At 47.5% G+C, this 22,374-nt stretch overlaps 1 protein-coding gene across 3 annotated transcripts in view; it reads right to left on the bottom strand.

Annotated features, from left to right (window-relative positions):
- kif1aa (kinesin family member 1Aa) overlaps positions 1 to 22,374 on the bottom strand; it is a gene marked incomplete at both ends in the record, with an annotated part of 43,875 nt that overhangs the window by 21,052 nt on the left and 449 nt on the right. The window contains 24 exons of one of the 3 annotated variants that reach the window (XM_084472988.1): positions 142 to 282; positions 643 to 821; positions 1,281 to 1,429; positions 1,960 to 2,050; positions 2,168 to 2,240; positions 2,799 to 2,979; positions 3,192 to 3,275; positions 3,702 to 3,808; positions 4,060 to 4,139; positions 5,214 to 5,289; positions 5,581 to 5,660; positions 5,895 to 6,097; positions 8,396 to 8,434; positions 9,567 to 9,709; positions 11,406 to 11,484; positions 11,864 to 11,942; positions 12,149 to 12,166; positions 12,364 to 12,429; positions 12,723 to 12,800; positions 13,196 to 13,307; positions 15,296 to 15,474; positions 15,621 to 15,689; positions 15,940 to 16,122; positions 16,219 to 16,292. In XM_084472988.1, coding sequence (XP_084329114.1) covers positions 142 to 282; positions 643 to 821; positions 1,281 to 1,429; positions 1,960 to 2,050; positions 2,168 to 2,240; positions 2,799 to 2,979; positions 3,192 to 3,275; positions 3,702 to 3,808; positions 4,060 to 4,139; positions 5,214 to 5,289; positions 5,581 to 5,660; positions 5,895 to 6,097; positions 8,396 to 8,434; positions 9,567 to 9,709; positions 11,406 to 11,484; positions 11,864 to 11,942; positions 12,149 to 12,166; positions 12,364 to 12,429; positions 12,723 to 12,800; positions 13,196 to 13,307; positions 15,296 to 15,474; positions 15,621 to 15,689; positions 15,940 to 16,122; positions 16,219 to 16,292 — 2,563 coding nt within the window. The remainder of the gene's footprint in view (positions 1 to 141; positions 283 to 642; positions 822 to 1,280; positions 1,430 to 1,959; positions 2,051 to 2,167; positions 2,241 to 2,798; positions 2,980 to 3,191; positions 3,276 to 3,701; positions 3,809 to 4,059; positions 4,140 to 5,213; positions 5,290 to 5,580; positions 5,661 to 5,894; positions 6,098 to 8,395; positions 8,435 to 9,566; positions 9,710 to 11,405; positions 11,485 to 11,863; positions 11,943 to 12,148; positions 12,167 to 12,363; positions 12,430 to 12,722; positions 12,801 to 13,195; positions 13,308 to 15,295; positions 15,475 to 15,620; positions 15,690 to 15,939; positions 16,123 to 16,218; positions 16,293 to 22,374) is intronic. The other 2 variants (XM_084472987.1, XM_084472989.1) reach the window with 2 other exon arrangements.

Here is a 22,374-nt window from a genome sequence, read left to right as displayed (position 1 = left end):
TCCATCGTAGGGTTAGTGGTTGGTCATTAAAGTGGTCCATCGTAGGTGTTAGTAGTTGGTCATTAAGGTGGTCCATGGTAGGGGTTAGTGGTTGGTCATCGTAGGGGTTAGTGGTTTGGGGGTTAGTGGATGGTCCGTTACCTGCCAACCAGACGGAACCAGGGGAAGCGGTCGTAGAACGGGTCTCCGCCGGTCATCACGCTCTCACTGTCCTCGACCGCGTTGCTGTTGGGTACTTCGGCAGCCCGGTCGTACATCTCCCTCATCAGGTCCAGCCTCTGCCTGTTTGGAGGGGAGTGAAGAAGGTATTACCTGACGGTGACCTCCAGTGATATGTGGTTTGTATCTTGTCACTAAGAATTATCACAAAGGATGGTTTGGTTCTCCAAATGGTTTTAAATGATGAAGTAGAACACTTCCAATGACCATCGTTTGGGTCTTCAAAGACCATTCAAAAACTCCATCCAAATTCCACCCAAACCTCCACCCAAACCCCTTCCAAATTCCACCCAAACCTCCACCCAAACCCCTTCCAAATTCCACCCAAACCTCCACCCAAACCCCTTCCAAATTCCACCCAAACCTCCACCCAAACTCCTTCCAAACTCATCCCAAACCTCCACCCATCCCCTGCTGCGGTACCTGAGCTTCTCCAGGGTCCAGTAGTGGGTGGCCCCGTTCTTTTGGTCCTGCACCTCGACGGCAACGATGGTACGGGGGAAGTGCCTTGCCTCGCGGTCCTTGTCGGCCTCGGGGGGCAGCAGGTCTTGGGGCAGCGGGGAGTACAGCGTGTCCGTCAGCAGCACGAACTGGAACTGGACCTGGGAGGGACGGAACCGGATCAGAGGGCAGAATGAAGTCCAAAGTCAAATCCTATTTGATCTGGAAATTATTTTCTGGATCCATGGTTTGGGAGCAGGACGGAGGAGCGGCAAGGCCGCTGGACTCCCAGCTGAAAGGTTCTGGGTTCTATTCCCAATGTCTTGAGCTAAGAAGTCCCAACCGCTAACTGCTCCTTAATGAACTGTGCTGAATTTACTGTAAATCACTCTGGATTAAAGTGTACGAGTAACAGTAGCAGATTCAAAAGTTATACATCAGTGTCCTAATGGCCGCACATAAAAACACAACATGCAGCATTTACAACCACAGCATGAAGTCAAATCCGATATCTAACTTTGCTAGCAGCAGTAAGAGAAGAACAGGTCAATACAGAGAGAGGCAGCACCAAAGCCCCAGTGATTTGAGGCAAGGGATCGATGCGTTTCCTGTTTCCTAACCTTCTTCTTGAGCTCCACGCTGATGGCGTTGGCCTCCTTCAGGAAGATGGCGTTACCCCACAGTAGGTCCCTCAGGGAGGTGAACTGGTACGACCGCCACTTGCGGAATCCCCACACGGCCAGCTCCATCTCCTTCTCCGTCCATTGGACTGGGGGTTACCATGGAAACGACCATGACCGACGTTTCGGAAACATCTTGCTCTCACATTGAAATTGGACCGCACTTTGTAATCTTGAGATGTACCTTCTAAGTACGAGAAATTTCTTCCTGATTTCTATATCGTCATGCAGAACTTTAATGTTTTAAGGCTACTCTGATTCTGATTGTTCTCAGTGGATTTAGATAAAAGCATCCATACTAACATGTATTTGAGTTGTCTGACTCAAAGTGCTGCCTAAATGTCTGAGAGCTCAGTCTGCGTTGGCTCAAGAAATGTCCCAAAATGTCGGGATGACAACCGGGCCAGGTCAATAAGAGCTTCTGAGTGACCAAACTTAAAGAGCTATAGCTAATTTATTAACAACAAACACATAACAAAACCAGTATAACATGTATCACTATATTGACCTCAAACCGGTCCCTCTGCTCAGACAGGGCCTTAGGTCCACCCTACAGGTAGCCTGTTCTGGCTCAAGGTGTTCCCTCCAAGATGACTAAACGGTTTGAGTGCAGCGCTACCTTCTTCCTCGGGCTCCTCCTCTTCCTCTGTGGCGTCAGGGTGGCAGCGGTCCACCTGCTTCTGAAGAGCCTCCAGCTTGCTCTCGTAGTCCTGAACCAGACACACAATTACCCTCAGAGCAAGGCGTGGCCGAACAGTGGGAAAACACGATGGAGACCAGGTTCACGTTCACATTTCTAGGCCTCTGATTGGCTGTCATCTACCCACCAGCCTCTGCTGCTCCAGAAGGTGGTTGGCCTCCTCTCGCTCTTTGCGGTACAGTTCCTCCAGCTCCTGCAGTCTGAGGGGATATCACCATAGATAGCTTACAACATGTTCACCAACTTTAGAAGCTTTTGTAGAAGCATAAGAAGTCATTGTAGCATCAGCCTTCTGTGTGTCTGTGGAACATGCAATAAAATAAGAGGGTTCTTGGGGAGGTCTTTTACTGGAACCAGGAAGTCAATCGTCTCATTTTGATCATTTGTATTACAGCAAAGAGGACATGGAAGGACTTTTATTTGGTGAACCTGGTTTAGACTGCTTTTGATTGTCTATCTGAATGGGGTCGGATAAAATAGTAAGCAAGTCATTCAGTAAATAAATAAGTAAGTATGTAAGCCTAAATTTCTCAAACGTAGAAAGTTCTTTACATTGAGCCTTGAGTCCTTAAGCCACAAGACCCTCCACCCTCCCTGCTGGAGTACCACACTCCACAACCCTGTCCCATCCCGTCTCCTGGTCCCCCTTCCTCTGATCCATCTCCTGTCTGAGTCCTGAGACCATGAGACCCTCCACCATCCCTAATGGAATACCCCACACCACTGCCGGATCCCATCCCATCTCCTGGTCCCCCTACCTCTGGTCCATCTCCTGCTTCATGTCGATGCCCTGTTTGTCCAGCAGTTCTCTCTGGGCGAAGGCCCAGTCCACAGGCTCCACGGGGGTCTCTGCACAGGGTGTCCTCTCCCGCTCCGCCCGGGCCTGCTCCGGGTGGTTGAAGCGGAACACGTGGCTCTTCCCCAGGATGATGCGGTTCCCTGCAGGTGTCCAGAGAACCACGGATCAGGACTCAAGACCGCCTCCGATATACCAGTGTTGAGACCCACTGTGGTATTAGATAGCGGTTCATTGCCAGGCTAAGATGTTATGTATATTCTATTTAAAGGGCATATGGAGTTAAACAGAACAAAAACCAACAAGGGGTCCAAAGACTAATATAGTCATAGTGTGGAAAGTCCTGGCGGCTCACCTGACTTCAGGACTGTGGCCTCGGTCACCCTCTTCCCGTTGACGTACGTCTCCGCCTCCTCACACGGCTCCAGCACCACGGCTACTCAGAGGGAACAAGCAGGAACATCAGGAGAACATCCTTTTCAGCAGCTCCAGCCAACAGGGCTTTGAGATCCTCCACAGACCAGTCGGTGTATACCAGGGGCTCAGTCGCAGAGCTCTGAGAGTATCCACCTTCTGCTGTGTTTTGGTTAGCTGCCTACTTCAATATGCACCTCATCCACCAATCAACACCAACAGATGGATGTCTATTTGGTGATGGTGGTTTGTTGAGTCACCAGTCAGAGCTCTGTGACAATAATCGCACGAATAATCACACGATTTAAAAGGAGGATATATATATAGCTTGTCCTTAGTCTACTCCAGTCTACTCCAAAACAGCCCAAAGTGGAATAGCTAGGCTAGTGCATTGACTAGGCTAGTTCACTAGCCAGGCTAGTGCATTAGCCAGGGAGGCTATGTAGCTCACCTTCTCCAGTGGGGCCCGTAGAGCTGGTGAAGGTGCAGTGTTCGTCCATGATGAAGTGTCCGCTGAGGACGATGTCCTGGCGGCTGCTAGCATCCACGCGACCGACCCTGCACAACAGCAACCATGAAACGTCTCAGATATAAACCACATTGCTAGGCTAGTGCTTACATTGGGGCTTACATTTACTTTTAGGGCATTTAGCAGGCGCTTTTATCCAAAGCGAAGGAAATTTGTCAGAAGATGGAGAAACAATGGATTGGATGAAAATCCACAAGAAATGCAGAAGGTTCTGGGTTCGCAGCCCAACCTCAGCTCTTTCATCTGACCTTGTGACAGGACAGTTCATTGAGCTCCTTACCTGGTGACCCCGTCCTTGATGTAGTACAGAAGACACTCGGACATCAGGGGGTCTTCGTTCAGGTTCACCAGATGAGGGGTCTGAACAGAAACAGTCCACCATTAGATATATGTCCTGAATGCATTAGCAATAGATGTTACACATGTTAGAGAGAGAGAGAGAGGAGGAACGCCAGAGAGGTCAAACTGGAAGGCTGAAGGAGTCTGAAGGGGATTCATAGAGCAGCTCTCAGGTAGGTGAACATGCAGGTAGAAGAGTCCCTCAGGAAGAGGAACATTCAGGTAGAGCAGCACTCAGGTAGAGTGGCTCTCAGTAAGAGCAGCTCTTTGGTAGAAGAGCACTCAGGTAGAGCAGCACTCTGGCAGAACAGCTCTCAGGTAGAGCAGCTCTAAGGTAGAGAAGCATTCAGGTAGAAGAGCACTCAGGTACAAGAGAACTCAGGTAGAAGAGCACTCAGATAGAGTAGCTCTAAGGTAGAGAAGCATTCATGTAGAAAAGCACAAAGGTAGAAGAGTCACTGCTCAGGTAGAGGAGCTCTCAGGTAGAAGAGCACTCAGGTAGAGGAGCTCTCAGGTAGAAGAGCACTCAGGTAAAGGAGCTCTCAGGTAGAAGAGCACTCAGGTAGAGGAGCTCTCAGGTAGAAGAGCACTCAGGTAGAGGAGCACTAAGGAGGTGTGACTCTACAGAGTCCCTCAGGAGTTACGAACCTCATTGGGAGAGAACAGCCCAACTGTGTCTATAAAGACAGGCTCTGGCTTTCGGTGGCTGTCTGAAGGCTTTACAGGTCAGATGAATAGTGGATTAGTCCTCCATTGGTTATTGCTAATTGTTAATCTCATATTTCCCATCTGAGAATAATAAATACTTATTTTCTTATACATCGCTTCTATTAGATGTATTTGTCTTTGTATAAATGGGTGTACATATGGGAAGTTTATTTTTATTTTCTCTTGTTTGATTTACTTTATTTGCTGCACCTGATTGACAGGAATTCCCCTTCCGGGACAAACAAAGTGTGATCTCATCTTCTTATCTTATCTTCCCCCATCATGTTAAGTTGGCTCTATATATGAATCATATGAATCATATGAATATATCATATGTATATATATTATTACTGCTGTTCAGATGGAGCTGAGGCTCTCTGTCCTTACCTTTTTGGGTGAGAACACACCCAGGGTCCCTCCGTCCTCCCTCATGGCTACGCCCATCTCCGCCAACAGAGCCTCTCTGAGGACAGCAGAGAGCCAATCAGAAACCAGCACTCACAACTCAAAGGATCATACACAGATAACCGACAATCACTAACATATAGTCGTTTCTAATCCATTTATTAACCAGATAACAGCCATGTGATGGCCAGGTTATAGCCAGGTCAATACCAGAATATAGTCATTTACTAATCATGTATTAACCATGTAACAACCAAATAATGAACAAAATATATATATGTGTTCGATTTTTGTTAATTCAATAGCCAGGTACTAGCCAGGTACCAGCCAGATAATAGCCAGATCCCACCTTTCCATCCGGATGGCTTCAGTGCGACGGAGCTTCTCCTCCCAGGTCTCGTTGAGTTCAGCGATAATCTTTTCGGTTTCCTGGTAATTAGAACAATAATTCGGGCATGCAACATTATCAATACATTGTCAACACCTTTTCAATACATTATCAATCTGTTATCAACACATCATCAATGCGTAGGTGGTAAGATAACAACACTATTCAACAAATGATTGATACGTTACTGTACGTTATAAACACTAGTGAACACATTATCGATACGTGATCAATATGTGATCAATACATGATCAATACGTGGCGTGTGTGCTCACCTTGAGGCGTTCGATGGCCTCCTCGCTGCCGGGGGTGAACATGATGCGGTCGTGGAGGCTGGCAATGGAGCCGGCCCTGCTGGACAGCACCGACAGGGAGGGGGAGGGGCTCATCCCTGTCATGCTATGGGTCACTGTGGAGAGATCACCCTTTTGATTGACAGCCTGGCCTTTATTGTTATTGTTCTTGAAATCGGTCACGTCTGTCAGGGAGGGGAGGTGGGGGGAGGGAAGGGAGTGTGTGCACAGGAAGTGAGGTTGACGGGGGAGACAGGGAGGTGAGGGGGGAGGGAGTGAGGGAGTAAGGGGGTCAAGTGAGGGAGTGAGGGAGTGAGGAGGTGAGGGATGAGGGAGTCAAGTGGGGTTGGTGAGGTCGATGTGGGAGTGTGGGAGGTGAGGGATAAGGGAGTCAGGGGAGATGGGGGTGATGGGGTAAGGGGGTGAGGAGGTGAGGAGAGTTGGGAGTGAGCGAGGACAAAACGCAGGGAGAAGCAGACAGAGAGAGAAGCAGGGAGAGAGGAGGGGGAGTAGAAGGGGGAGGAAGAGAGAAAGGATCATTTGAAAGCTAAAAAAGGACAAACGGACTCAGACGAAACGTGAGGAGCGAAGCACGTTAACCGAGAAGCAGCCACAGCACGTTTAAGAAGCCGATCGCACGGAAGCAGCTGTACAGATGCAGACGGCAGAAGCGCCCCCTACTGACGGTCTTGTGGGTCACCTAGGTATCACCTTTGTTGACGACCTGTTCACCTGTGTTCTGTGTATTTAACTTCCAATAGTTCTCACCCCATTGATCAGTCCAGTTTATCTGTCTGTGGTATTTCATCCTTCTGATACCTGTTTGTCTTCCTCAACTTGTAATTGGCTACCTGCCTGCCTTCTAGTTGTTGCAGCGATGCCTTGAGGGACCTCTGGATCGTGAAGAACCGCACTCTGAATTACCACAGATAGCAATCAGAAACATTGCTATCAGAGAACCGGCATCTCGGATGTCACTGAAATGCTCTGCTCTGCATGGACCACGGAGCGACACGCCTCTGTTTCCTGTCTCGAGGAGACAGACCAGCCACTTCCTGCAGGATCTTAACATTAATAGCAGCGGCTGATCAGAGGGGAAACACATTACTGAGGCTTCATAACGGCCCGGGAGGTGGAAACGACCAGCTCTGTTCTACACGCTTGATTTTATATTTATATTTATTATATTTATTTATTATATTTTCATTATAATTACATCCGGCGGGATGAATCGCCATCATCGGGTGTTGCCACGGCAACGCAGAGCGATAAAACCCCCATTGTCAGGATATTCCTAAACCGCTGCCGTGGCTGAAATCAGGAATGGGAGGAACACAAGCGACACCGATGACTGCATTCCTCCCAGGCAGGAAGTACCCTTCCTAGATAGTATTCCTTAGTATTCCCTCCTTTCTGTTGTTACCCTGTCGAGGTCTTGGGTGTGAGGGGGCGTGGCCTACTGCGGAACGTTGAGACCGTCCGTTTGGGAACAGGATGGAGGAATAAACCTGGCTGCAGCAGACTCACTCCAGAGCACCATCTCAGAGCTCCAGCTAACGATCATATTAACTCACAGCGTTCATATACCGCTTTCTAACAGGCGCTCAGAGCCCGTCACACGGTGTGTGTGTGGCCCATCACACCTCGTCTCATACCAGCGTTCAGCACCCACCTGGGTGGAGCACCAGACACTCTCCACACACACCGCCTTCAGAGCAATGAAACTATGAGTAATGGACCGTCGGTGTCTGGCCCTTATTAAAAATCTCATCCTGACTCGGTTTTTGTTTGCCTGCCTTTTTTCGATACCACGCAGGAACCCTTTTTCCTTCACCCTCACCCCACCTACGTCCCAGCCCAGCCAAACATAGCATCAACGCCTCTTCAAACGTCTCAACAGCACCACGGTATCATTAGCGTAGAAATAGTACCAAGATTATAAATATCGGGATGTATCAGGAATCAATCAGGACCATTGATAATTTACAGAGACACAAGGTTTATGAAGCCTTCATCCTGACTGCATAACCAATAGTTAATACCGTTTAAATACTTCCAACCGAGCAATCAACCAATCAATGTGGCACCTTGTAACAGCGTATTCGCCAAGGTTTCAAATGTATTGATATTAATTACAATCAGCCGTCAATTTCCCATTGTCTGACAATCAGCCAGTGGTCCTACAATGGTGCTGCAGAGACCGAAGGGTAAGTAAGACTTACTCAAGAGACAATAAGCGATGCCAATGATGCTAACTATGCTAGCAGTGCTAACAATACTAGCCATGCTCAGATGCTAGCCGTGCTCAGATGCTACCCATGCTAACAATGATAGCCCTGCTAATATGCTACAGATGCTCAAATACTAGCTGTGCTCTAATGCTAGCCGTGCTCAGATCCTAGCTGTGCTAAGATTTCAGCCATGCTAGGATGCTAGCCGTGCTAAGATGAGGAGAGCGTATGCGAAAATCCACAGAAACACACATTTCAAACCGGCTATCTCGGTTCCAGAACCCCGAAATGCTGGGAGAAGGAAGTAAAGAAGAGAGGAAGAGAAAAACAGAGAGAAACACAAAAGAGACAGGGTGACATTTTAAGACAGAGTTTGTGCTGAACAACTTGAACACACTGATGTCAAACAGGGCAACCCATAAGTGTAGATCACTTTCCAAAACAACAATGTGTTGGAAACTCCAAAACCTAACACAAATGTTTTGATTTGGTGGTTCTGAATTCGAGGTTGTCTTGAACACAACTCATTATTGAAAGAATAGCTAAACTTTACATTCAAACTGCAGAGACAGCGCCTCCTCTGGTCAAACACGTGCCAATGATGCATTCCTGCTTCTGATTGGGTCAATGGTGATGTCACTTTTGTATCTTAAGTGCAAAAGCAGTTTTTCACCAGAGGGGGAGCTGTTCCTGCAGTTTGTATTTGGATTGTTTGCTGGTCTTTCACACTGGTGTAGTTTATGAGGACACAGAGGGTGAGACAACACTGAGTGAGGAAGAGGAGGGGATGAGAGGGAGTGTGCAAACCTTGTGAAGGACACATGTACTGTAACCATTGACCACTGTAATTAGTACTGTGTACTGTACCTTTAAATAGTCTATTTCTATGCTAGGAGGGCAGGACAGGCTAGTAGCTAGTAGCTAGCTGGGTTCTAACCCTTACGTCGGCTGTCTACCTGTAGGCCTCCTTCAGCACTGCTCCTTCAGCACCTCCTTAATGACCCTAAAGACTCAATGCTCCGTTAAAGATGCTTAGAAATGGCTAAATCTAAACGTTACACAGTTGTTAACGGTACAGGTTGGTGTTCTGGGTCAAATCTAAAAGAATGTAACGTTTGATTATTTCTGCTCATAATTATTGCTGTTCATAATGATTCCGGTTGATATTATTATTAACATTATGAATTATTAAAGTTCATGAAGATTACTAATAATAATTATTAGTTTCAGCCACAGAGGCCCCCCAGAACAGGGGGCCCCCAAGACCAGGGTCCCCAAGGACAGAGGCCCCACAGAGCAGGGCCCCCAAGGACAGAGGCCCCACAGAGCAGGGCCCCCAAGGACAGAGGCCCCACAGAGCAGGGCCCCCCAGAACAGAGGGCCCAGAAGAACAGGGCCCCCAAGGACAGGGCGGGGTCCTTACTCTCGATGATGTCCCCCAGGCCCTGGGCCAGCAGCAGGTCCCGGAGCCGCGACACCTCGTCCTTCAGCTCCCGCACCAGCCGGTTGTTGGGGTCCTCGTTGATCACCGCGTTGCAGCGGATCTGCTTGGCCCGGTCCGCGTACCTGTTGGGGGAGGAGGAGTCGTTCAGGCGGGTGGACATCTAGCCTGGGGTTAGTTGTTAGCTGTTAGCTTAGTGGTAGCTTGGTGTTGGGGGAGGAGTCGTTCAGGTGGGTGGACGTCTAGCCTGGTGTTAGCTGTGAGCTGTTAGCTTAGCAGTAGCGTGGCGTTAGCTTGGTGTTGGAGGAGGAGTCATTCAGGTGGGGGGGATATCTAGCCTGGGGTTAGCTGTTAGCTTAGCGGTAGCTTGGCATTAGCTTGGTGGTAGTTTGGTGTTGGCGGAGGAGCCATTCAGGATGGTGGACGTCTAACCTTGGGTTAGCTGTTAACTTTTAGCTTAGCAGTAGCGTGGCGTTAGGAGGGCAGCTAACACCACCATGCAGATAGCCTCGCCCATGGACTCAAATGATGGGAAAATAAATCTCAAATGTATCGTCTCAGTAACCCTGATATGCACTGGTCTCCTAAACTCATTCCTGAGGGGTATTCCATCAAAGTCGCTAACGAAAGTGGAGCTTAGTTGATTAAGCCCAGTTAGAACTAGCGCCAACTTCCACTTGAGGCTTAAGCCGTTCCATCAACACAGTTCAGCCGCGCCTTGCTCAGGTTAGTTCAAGCCAGACTAACGTTATCCTGGATTACGCGCGTTCACGAGATATGTAACCAGCCTATAACCGTGAATGTTGAATCATGGATCAAATGGTCATCTATGAGGAGTACAAGCATATAATAACTCAAAAAGGGAACACCGTAACCATCAATAGAAACAGGGAGGCTGCCTGGCACAAAAATCAGCAATCTGTTGGCAATGAATGCATAAGTAGTATTAAGCGTAACATATTTTAATTTAATATTGACCATGGATTTGAAAGCAGGGAGATAGTCTCGAGTTAACGTGTCGGACTTGCACCCGGTCGTCCGGGGTTCAATCCCCACCCCACTTTTCATGCCATTTATTTTCCATTTCTTTGAATATTCTTAATTAGGGAATTAATAAAATTAATAAAGGGAATTACAAAATGAAGCCAACACCAAGAATACTATGAAATACTCTGGACGCAAACTCAGGTCGCGCCTATCACAGGGCAAGTGCTAGACCATTCACCCATCCGCTGATTCCTGATTACACGATAATACATAGATTTGTGTAAAAATGTGTTGGAAAAAATAGCCACAGTAATAATAGATAGCAATTCATTGAATTATTTCATTTGCATCATTTAATCTTAGACCCTTAGTGAAGATATACGCTGTTTGTACTTCATATATGTACATTTATGACAAAATTGTGAGGACTAGGCTTGGCGGAACCTTCTGATGGTACAATTGTTGCTGACAGATGGATTTCTCTGAAACACCGCTCAAGTTAGCCTGACAGTTAACCTGCTCCCGACCAGGTTAGTTTGGTCGGATAAATTGCCATGGTTACTTAGCGGAGATTCCCTTAAGTAACGTTCATGGAACGCAACTCTAGCTGAAAGAAGCCCGGCTAAGCGAAATAAGCCCGGCTTTGCACTTAGCTTGGTTGATGGAATACCCCTCTGGTTCCTGTTGTGTTGTTTGTTTTGCCTTTTATTTTCTGTCCTCCTCTGTTACCCGTGGGCTTTGGACAGTTTGAGGACAGATGTACTTGAGTCTCCTGAGACATGCTACAGGATATTGTATCACTATTATTGTTCTCCAGAGAACATGAAGCGGTACCTGAGGGTGCTCAGGGTCTCATCGTAGTTGATGTCTGCAGGACTCAGCGCTGCCACCATCGCCGTCCGGGAGTTACCCCCTGAGGAGAGGAGAGGAGGAGGAAGAGGAGATGAGGAGGAGTAGGAGGAGGAGGAGGTCAACCAGAGTCACGCGGGAGGTCATTGTGTTCTACCTGTCCACTAGAGAGTGCAAGAGTACTGACATTACCGGCACACGACATGTCAGAGGTCAGAGTGCCTTGATACATGAGTTATAAGCTGCAGGATACAATCCCCGTACACAAGTTAGTTCCTACCTACAGTGTGTCTTATGTTGTGTAGTTTGAATCCTGCACAACTAAACTCTTACCTACGGTGTGTTCTACTCTCACTACAACAGAGCTATAGGCTGTTTAACATAGTTCAACTTGGCCGTGTCACATAGTCGTGTGGATGGAAAAGGCTACAACATGGTCGTACCCAGGTTCTCTCGGAGGAGCCAGGTCAACACAGAGTCTCTGTAGGGGATGTGGTTCTCCACCTTCTTCTTCTTCTTGTTCTGTCAGGACGGCACAGAGAGAGAAGACATACGTTCACATGGGGCTGGAGGGGTTCACATAATGAACCTCAAGGAACATGAACTTAGACATGGCCAACTGAGACTGAGTCTCACTTGGCCATGAAGAAGTTCATGTTCATTTTCCTCTGAAGTACATCATATTTGGTAAGAAAAGATTGAAACGTCCGATCTCGACCACATCTTACCTTGTTTGGTCCAGAGTCCTGAGAGGTGGAAAGAGCAGGGTAAAAAGGTTACACATAGCATCATGAAATTATCTTGTTCAACAGTAAGACCAAACCCTCCAGACTCATGACGAGATCATGTCGATGCAAACGACTGCATGTTAAACTGAAGCAGTGAAATAGCCGTAGATGAATATAGATGGATACAGATGAAAAGGTAAAATCTGGTTGCATACCACTTCTGCCAAGGCGGAGATCACCTTTCCCAGGGTGGTGAGGGACTTGTTGATGTTCGCTCCTTCCTGCAACCAGACACAAGGTTTAAGAGAAGATAACACTGTACTACAATCACAGATGGAAAATTCCTCTGTTATTACAACAGTTTTCGGAGGAAAATTAACGGAGGAAAAAATAACAGAGGAAAATTCCTCTGTTCAAACAGTGGAGAATACATGCATACATGTACGCTAGTATAGCGATCTATAGTTATGCCAAGCATTAGCATGAAGCCATATTTTCATATTGACAGACATTTTGTTGCAGACCACTAGATTTAATAAATTTGAATGAGAAGCAAAGGATTGTGGGTCATCACCTTGAGTCTGGTTCCCTTGGCGCCAGTGGAGTCGGCCCGCTCACTGCCCGCCAGATCCACCAGGCTGATCTTACTCACCTGCAACACCACAGGGGTCAGAACACCTGGTACACACCTGTCTGCACCTAGTACACACCTGTCTGAAACTGGTACACACCTGTCTGCACCTGGTACACACCTGTCTGCACCTGGTGCATACGTAGTCTATATCTTGTATACACCTAGTCTATACCATGTACACACCTAGTCTATACCATGTACACACCTAGTCTATACCTTGTACACTCCTGGTAAACACCTGTCTACACCTGGTACAAACATGGTTCACATCTATCTACACCAGGTACACACCTGGTACACACCTGGTCTAAACCTGGTACACACCTGTCTACACCTTGTACACACCTGGTCTACACCTGGTACCCACCTGGTAGACACTTTGTATACACGTAGTCTAAACCTGGTACACATACCTTCTCCGAGGTGTTGTCGGTGTCTGCGTCGCGGCGCTTCTGGGTGAAGATGATGTTGAAGACGGCGTGGGAGCGACTGCTGCTCTCGTTCATGTTGGTCGCCGCCACGGTCCTGCAGAGAACGCACTCTGTTAGAATCAACCATCTACATTAGAATATACCGTCTCTGTTAGAATCCAAAGCTCCTTGGATAGTCCAAGTCAACTATGAATCGCCAGCTCAATCGAGTCAAGTCAACATGTACAGCTTGACCAGATCTTTTTACAATAAAACGGTTTCTCTTTTCCATAATTAAAATGCTATGGAATTCCTGTAAGTTAACCCTCTATAATATCCTGTTGTGTTCAGTTATTATATGCACATCGGTTGGGCCACACTAAGAAGCGCTTTGTAGCAACATCAATATTGAAAGCTTTGATTGCTCCACGCTCACTTGTCTTAAGGGTCTTTGGGTAAATAAAAATCTAATGTGAATGTGATTAACAGAACAGACAAAGTCAACACTGATTGGATGGCTACAGGGTAGAGGGCAGTAAACCAGCAGTAAACCATGCACCAGGCAGTTCAGGGTGGGGGGGCTTGTAAAGTGGGACTGCGGCAAAACGTATCAACAGAGCAGTCAACAGACCAGAGTCATTAAGGACCTAAAGAATAACCCTGGAGTTAGGAAGGAACAAGGATGGAGCAGTAGGGAACTGATACTAAGATCCTACTGAACCAACAGAGATCATGTTAACATTTGATACAATTACACTTAAAGCTGCCTTTAGCCATGTTCGTCCGTCCCACTTTAAATTATGTTTTGATTAAATCAAATCATGCTCAATACATGAGAACCATGAGACTCAATTAAAACACAATTGAATCATAACAAAGTGGTTATGTGAAGCAAAATTGGCTGACGGCCTATTTAATAATTAAAGATTAATGGAGAACCATGCTATTAATATCTGATAAGACTTAATTAATGTTCAGGTAAGTTATATCATTTAAGTAACAAGAAAATTATTAAGACATAATTAATCATTTTTTCCACAGCGTCGCTCACTAGGCTGGGAAAATTGTCACCAATCTTGTTTAATAGATGAATTGCAAGGGCTACAAATTATAGAATAGTTAGAAGTAGACCATCACAGCGATCAATCAAGCATTCCCGCCTCTTTCATGAGGAAAACATCTCTCTCTCTCACAAACCTTTTCAATACGCGGTTTGGAGATTCAAAATGCTCATGTAAAGAGGGCCATGGCGTCCCCACAGATTACTGTAATTTCGCTTTAATGCTGGTTTTAATGATCTCAAACAGCATTTTTACCACCATACAACATGTCTCATGTCTTTGGTGCCTCTGAACTCAGCGTTAACTCATCTATTTATAACCCTGCTGTTGGAGGCACAGAAAGTAGTTTATTAATAGAATCTGATGTCATTCGGAGTCAAACTCTGCATTCCCCAATAACTTGAATATCTTCACCAGGAAGTCTAAAAATGATGTGTCATCTACCAGATACCCAATCTGGTGGATGCTGTGTACCTAGAATGACACACTACCTCCTATCCTTGATCTAGTACTGCGGCACCCTAGTGGACTACACAGTACTACAATGTGGTTCTCTGGTGTGTTCCAGCCATGGGTGTACCAAGCTGCTCACAAGCTTAAACAGCAGCAGATGTTACGATTCTATGCTTTTCTAGATGTGCTGGTCACCAGTGTAGAACATGTACAGGACTAGGTCACCAAATGCAAGCCTCAGCGTTACTCACGGGGGTACCCAAAGACCTCCTGGTCAGACAGCTGCAGCTGGGCACTAGGGCTTCCTGAAGCTACTGAGCCTACTCCAGATGTTCTATAGCCAGGAGGAGCGAGTGTACTAGGGCTTCCTGAAGCTAGTGAGCCTACTCCAGATGTTCTATAGCCAGAAGGAGCAAGTGTACCAGGGCATCCTGCAGATAGTGAACATGCTGAACATCCAGATGTTCCGCAGTCCAGAGGACCATGTGCACTAGGGCTCCCTGGAACTAGTGAGCCTGCTCCAGATGTTCTGAAGCCAGGAGCGGCGAGTGCAGAGGCCTGGTCAGAGCGGTGATGCTGTGCTCCTCACCTGGCCTTGTTCCCAGAGTCCATGAGGTCCTGGATGTCGTTGTAGGAGGTGACGGCCAGCTTGGACAGGTCCTCCACGTAGGGCCCCATCAGGGGGTGCTCGCGGACCCGCAGGTGGCCCTTGTTCTTGGGGTTCAGCAGGTCACGCACGCGCTCACAGTAGATCTCCATGTAGCTCACCTGCACAGAGAGAAGGGTTCAGCACAGGGATAGGGCACATTGGGTCCACTCTATGGGTGCTTCTCCCTGATTCTCCACTGGAGAACAGAGAAGCAGGAAGTGTTTCTATGATGTCATGCGCTGGGCAGCCAATCAGAGGAGCTCACCTCTACAGAGTAGGCCATGTTGTTGTCGATGTTGGTGTCGTTGAACTTGGTGAATAGGTCCTCACAGAGCTGGGGACAGAATCACAGTTAGGGTTAGGCTAAACATTAAGACTAGACTAACTTAAATATGAGACACACACACACATTTCGACTGCTGTTGGTTTCATAAATGGTGTAAGAAGCTTTAAATGGTCTCAACAGCCACCACAAGGAGAGAAGGGGAGAGGTTGAGAGGTGAAGTGAGAGGCTGAGACGGTGAGAGGTGAGAGGGTGAGAGGGTGAGAGTGTGGAGAGAAGGTGAGAGCCTGGGGGTCCCTACCAGGGGAATGATCCCTTGCTGGTCCTTGACGTCCTGCTTGCCCATCATAGTGTAGGACTTGCCGGCGCCCGTCTGCCCGTAGGCGAAGATGCAGACGTTGTAGCCCTCGAAGGCGTGGAGCAGCATCTCCTCCCCGATGTCTTTGTAGACCTGGAGCTGCGACGCAAAGTTGGAGTCCTCCGGCTGCACACACACAGGGCACATGTTAGTATTAACATGTTAGGAGTAGTGGGAGTAGTTGCTTACAGTAGAGTGGGACCAGTAAAGGAAGTTACTCACAGTGGTGTGGGACCAGTAGGAGTAGTCGAAGTTGAAGCTCTTGTTCTCCTTAGGCTGCTTGGGGTTCAGGATGGCTGGAAGACGGAAAGAAAACCCGGTCAGAGCGAGACAGGAGCAGCTGAAATCGGATCCTGGCTGGCTCACGGATGCCTTGTGCGCACAGTGCTAACAAAGCTAACAATGCTAACAGAGCTTACAATGCTAACAGGGTTAATAGTTCGAACAGAGCTAACAATGCAATAGAACGAACAGTGCCAAAAGTGCAAAAGGTGCTTACAGGACTTAGAACACTAACAGAGCTAACAGGACGTACAGTGCTAACAGTGCTAACAGTGTTAACATTGATAACAGTGCTAACAGTGTTAACATTGATAACAGTGCTAACAGTACTCACAGAAGTACGAGGCCAGTCCTCTAGAGATGCTCAGAGCTAGCTATCATCATACTTACAATGATGATCATGTACAACAATATAATCAAAGAATAAATCACGTACATAAACTGTGCCTTCATATCTCTAGCAGTGTGACAATAAATCAATTTTTTTTTATAACCGTTGCATGCACCAATAAACCCTGATACAGCCTCTGTGTTCCTGATACGTGTTATATCCTGGGAACCTGAGGCGTTTCTGACTTACTGTCCTCCTCCACAACACACATATTAATACGTCCAGACCGGCCTCAGAGCCTCCGCACCAGCAGCCCCCCCCCACCCCCCCCCCCCCCCCCCCCCCATGGAGCTAGGACCGGGTGTCCACTCAGGTAGAGTACAAGGTTAAAACAAAATGGCAGCATTTAAATAATGCACTGTCATGGAGGAACACGGTCACACTGAATCAGGGAGCGCTTCAGCCTGGAGCAGAGATTGTTCACGGATCAGAACGCACACAAATGATCCCTGAAATGTTTCAGACTGAACCCAGAGTTCTGGAGACAATTCCAGATTCAAATCTGGTCTCTGTACTGCCGGGTGCTTGAGACTCTACAGGCCGTTTCACCGGGCGTACCGTGGGTTTAACGGTGAAACATGAACTGGGATGAGTCACGGTTCCCAGCGGATGTTCATTAATGGGAAGCGTTTCCTCCTGCTCTGGTGTGAACTGGTTTCAGACCACCATGAGCTCTGCAGTCCAGCCGGATGACAAGAAAGATCTGGTTTGCCTTCAGCGATTGATTTGTCTCAAATTTGCATTTCCCAGAATCCTCTCTGGTGACTCATACGGTTTCCAGTATTCTGCTGGAACGTGAGAAACATCAGTCTCTGTCCATCACCGTAATCTATCATCTCATCGAATTACGAGAGCGACAAATCATTTATATATATATAAATTATTTATATTGTCTTTGTCCTCAAATGCACCTGTCATGGTCGCCAGCCTTACATAATGCCTACATTTCCTATTATCGTTCGTTATGTAATATTTGTAATACAAGTCCAGCTCTGGGTAAGTGTGATGAACACACACACACACACACACACACACACACACACACACACACACACACACACACACACACACACACACACAATATGTTCACATTCGTTTTGAGAAGCAGTGCAGCATTGCTCCAGAACCTTGGTATCAGATGAAAGCAGGACACGAGCTCTCAGAGATCAGAGACGGCGTTCTCCTGTTTCCTCGTCCTCATCATTTAAAACACTGAGTGTCAGCATAGAGCTGGGACACCAAGAAGAGATTATGAAGTGATGAAATCAAACCCTAACCAGAAGCTCACTGAATGCGCTTCTCCAAAGCTTGAACACTAACGCTAACATGGAATGAGTCAGGTTCAATGGAGGACATTTTCATCACGCTCAGACCAAGTACAGATTGTTGAGTCACCCAGGCTAGCGGCCATACTGGTCAGTTGGGTGGGAGAACCTCCTGGAATCTGAGGGGAAATGCGTTCTAACTGCTACAGAGTGGGGAAATAGAATCAGAAGACTAAGATAATGCGTATGCGTCGGGTTGTCACAGTTCTAGAATGTTCCCACATCCAACTGACCAAGATGGCCGCCTGGTGAACCGGGTCTAGAGCCGGAACAGAGGGACGACCACGGTGAAGACCGGGTCGGTGTGTGGGGGGAAATTACCGGCACCTTCCCAGTGATTTTAACCCAATCAGATTAGCGCCGCACCTCAACCACTCCAGCAGCAGTAAGGAGATTAAACCACTTCATCATCGGGGAGAGAAGAGAACTTCCCCCAACGATATCCAGTCCAAACCGCTTCCACCACAGCCAACACCCCTCTGGCAACGACATCATCACTGACATCATCCTGGACTGGGGTCTGAGTCACGCTAGGAGGACCCCAGGGGAATCACCCACAGCCTCCGATTGGCTGAACGGATGAGTGGCTGATTGACTGACAGGATGACAGGATGAGTGGATGAGAGGATGTGTGGGTGAGAGGATGACAGAATGAGGATGTGACGTTTGTGTGACTATGATTCTCAGGGTTGATTTGACGAACAGATCTGGTGTGTGTCTGATTCTTTGCGAGGCTTTGAGCTTCACCGACGCAGAGAGCAGAGAGACGCGGCAGGGGGGTTGAAAGGGAGAGGGAATGACGTGCAGCACAGAGCTGCAGGTGGGAATCAAACCTGCCTCGCTACCCCACCGCCCGGCGACGTGGTCGGTGTGTGAGCGGGCCACCTGCTCACTGATTCTAAAGGAGGGGAATATGGTTCAGTCCACCATTGTGTTCAGATAAACACCAGCTCAATGCTCTAATCTCTGCTCAGTCCACACACAGTACTTGTGAATGAGTACTGTGTACATACTGTAGCAGTACTGTGTGTAATCTGTGCCGGCCTGTAAGTGCAGACAGTGAATACGCACTGTTGGTTTAAGCAGGTGGTTTGAGAAGAGACAGTGACTACGCAGCGCTGACCAGTGTTAACCAGTGTTAATCGGTACAAACCAGGTGGTTCGGGTGCAGATAGTGACTACGCAGTGCTGACCAGTGTTAACTGGTATAAACCAGGTGGTTTGCAGACAGTGACCACGCAGGGCTGACCAGTGTTAACCAGTATTAACCAGTATAAACCAGCTGGTTTGAGTGCAGACAGTGACTAGGCAGTGCTGACCAGTGTTAACCAGTATTAACCGGTATAAACCAGCTGGTTTGAGTGCAGACAATGACTAGGCAGTGCTGACCAGTGTTAACCAGTATTAACCGGTATAAACCAGCTGGTTTGAGTGCAGACAGTGACTAGGCAGTGCTGACCAGTTTTAACCAGTATTAACCGGTATAAACCAGCTGGTTTGAGTGCAGACAGTGACTAGGCAGTGCTGACCAGTGTTAACCAGTATTAACCGGTATAAACCAGGTGTTCTGGGAACCAGAGAGACACAGATCTGCTGTCTGCTTACAGTAACTGATCTGAGACTCCAGGTTGAATCCTCCCTGGAGCTGGTTGGCTGCTCGTGAGCATGTGACCAGGTCTGGAGTGTCACAGGTCAGGGGTCAGGGGTCACCGCCCCCAGTGAACCAGGGATCAAATGAAAAGACACCAACGTGTTGGAGCATGCTATAGCTGCCACTCACTAGATAAACACAGGAGATATGTATGTACAGATATGGGATATGTATATCTATAAATATAGATATACATAAATACATATAAATAAATATAAATAAATGTATGTTTAGACATAGAAGTAGACTATGGTATGTACAGATATACGTGATATGAACAGATATATGTGATCCATAACATAAACATGATAGACAGCATGACAGATCTGCATCTTTGCATCTCTGCATCTGCTGTCTTTGCGTATGAGGCATTCATGTTCAGACATCATGAATATGTGATATGATGTCATGATGATGTACAGTGAGACTTTAATAGTGATGTATGTACATATACGATGAGCTGCAGCAGAGAGGGTTGGAGGGCTGGAACACGGTTCATTATTAGTTCTTCCTGACAGAGTGACTGGAGCTCAGGCAGGGAAGCTGCATCTTAATGAAGACAGTGGGGGGGTGAGGCAGGGGGGTGAGGGGGAGCAGGGAAGGATGTGTCTGCCAAGGGCCTGTCAAACTGAAAAGAACCAAATCACTGCCTGCTGCCATTCTCTGGCCCGCTGGGAGACAGACTGGTCACCCATAGGAACGAGGAGAGGGAGAGGGGGGAGAGAAAGAGAGCCGGGGGGGGGGGGGGGTGAGAGAAGAAAGGGGGGGAGAGAGAGCAAGAGAGAGAGGGAGAGGGGGGAGAGAGAGTGAGAGAGAGAAAGAGAGAGGGAGGGGAGTAAGAGAAGAAAGGGGGAGAGGGAGAAAGGGAGAAGGGGTGGAGAAAGAGTGAGATAAGAGAGTTGGGAGAGAGAGAGATAGAGGGGAGAGAGAGCGAAAAAGAGGGCAGGAGGCGAGAGAGGTGGGCAGGGAATGTGAGAGAGAGAGTGTGAGAGAAAGAGGGAAGGCTGAGAGAGGAGGGAGACAGACAGGAGACAGATTGCGTTCTGCTGCTCCAGACTGGGTGGAACAAGGTCTCATTCATCTGCAGAGTCCATAGTGCTGCTGCTGCTCCCTGCAGCCGCAACCAGGGAACCGGCCGTTTAATGGCTGTGTGTGCATCTGTGTCTGTGTGTGTCTGTGTGTGCATCTGTGTGTGTGTGTGTGTGTGTGTGTGTGTGTGTCTGTGTGTGTATCTGTGTGTGTGTGTGTGCATCTTTGTGTTTATGCATGTGCGCGTGCACACACACAGATACACACCCACCCAGAAAAAAGCCAGTTTATGCACATGTGCGTGTGTGTGTGTGTGTGTGTGTGTGTGTGTGTATGTGTGTGCATGTGTGTGTGCACCACAGCTCAGGCTAGACATTGTTTTCATCGAGGAACGCTCCAGAATTAGGAGTATCACTGCCTAGCATGCTTGCTTGCTAATTCTAGCTAGCATGACGGGTCAGTTTTTTGCCACAGACCGTCCAATGATACACAGAAAGACATTTAAGCTTTCATATTCGATATCTTCAGATGTGAAAAAACTGCCCTGCCATATTTTCCATGGTCTTTTTAAGAGAAGGACAACATGAGGATAAAACGTGAACAATCTCCCTCTCAGCTGAGCAGTAGAACAACAACAACATGACCAACATGGCGTCTGCGTCTCCGGTGTCCTGGGCGGGGCAACGTGGCTAAATTAGGCCAAACTGTAAATATTTTAAGACTGCTCCTCCATTATTAAGCAGCGGCTTTAACTTCTTCACAGATTAGAGATCAGGTATCTGAAGCCACCTGCACCGTAGAATCCCTCAGAGACGTCTCCAGCATACCCTGACATCTCCTGCATACCCGGACATCAGCACACATACCCTAACATCAGCACACATACCCGGACATCAGCACACATACCGTAATACTATCATATATACCCTTACAGTAGCACATATACCCTGACATCAGTACACATACACTAATACTATCATATATACCCTAACATCAGCACATATACCCTGACATCGGTACACATACCCTAATACTATCATATGTACCCTAATACTATCATATGTACCCTAATACTATCATATATACCCTAATACTATCATATGTACCCTAATACTATCATATGTACCCTAATACTATCATATACCCTACAACCCTCCACCTACCCCAGATACCCTAACAACCCTACCCTATCCCAGGTACCCTAACAACCCTACCCTATCCCAGATACCCTAACAACCATACACTTATCCCAGATACCCTAAACCCACCAGGATACACAGCTCTGTCCCCTCCAACGTACCGGACCCAGCAGCCTGGGCCAGTGGCCTGGTATCGGACTAACAACCATTTGTTTCTCTTCACAAATAACATCAGCAAAGAGGCAGGCTCCTAATTAGAAGAAGCGTTCCACCATTATGTCTCAAAGCCTGGATCCCTGTCCCATTAGTAGATAAAGGTCCTTTATAAATATTGGTTCCTATTCTCCAGGGATTACAGACCTCTCCCTTATCACATCAGTGAGTTTAATGGATGGCACGGAGAGAGAGGGCTTAGTTTATTACTTTTTTTGTCAGCTTTTCTCCTCAGTGGGAAAACGTACATCAATCACTGTAAAAACTGCCCTACATCAACTCTCTCCTTAAGGCCAGCGATTCAACTCAGATCCACAGTACTTTCCCTTTAAAGACTGTCTAACATCA

This window comes from Micromesistius poutassou (assembly GCF_964030765.1).
Source record: "Micromesistius poutassou genome assembly, chromosome: 9".
NCBI classification, from domain to species: Eukaryota; Metazoa; Chordata; class Actinopteri; order Gadiformes; family Gadidae; genus Micromesistius; species Micromesistius poutassou.
The sequence above is the reverse complement of the archived record's forward strand: the minus strand, read 5'-3'. Positions and strand labels throughout refer to the sequence as shown.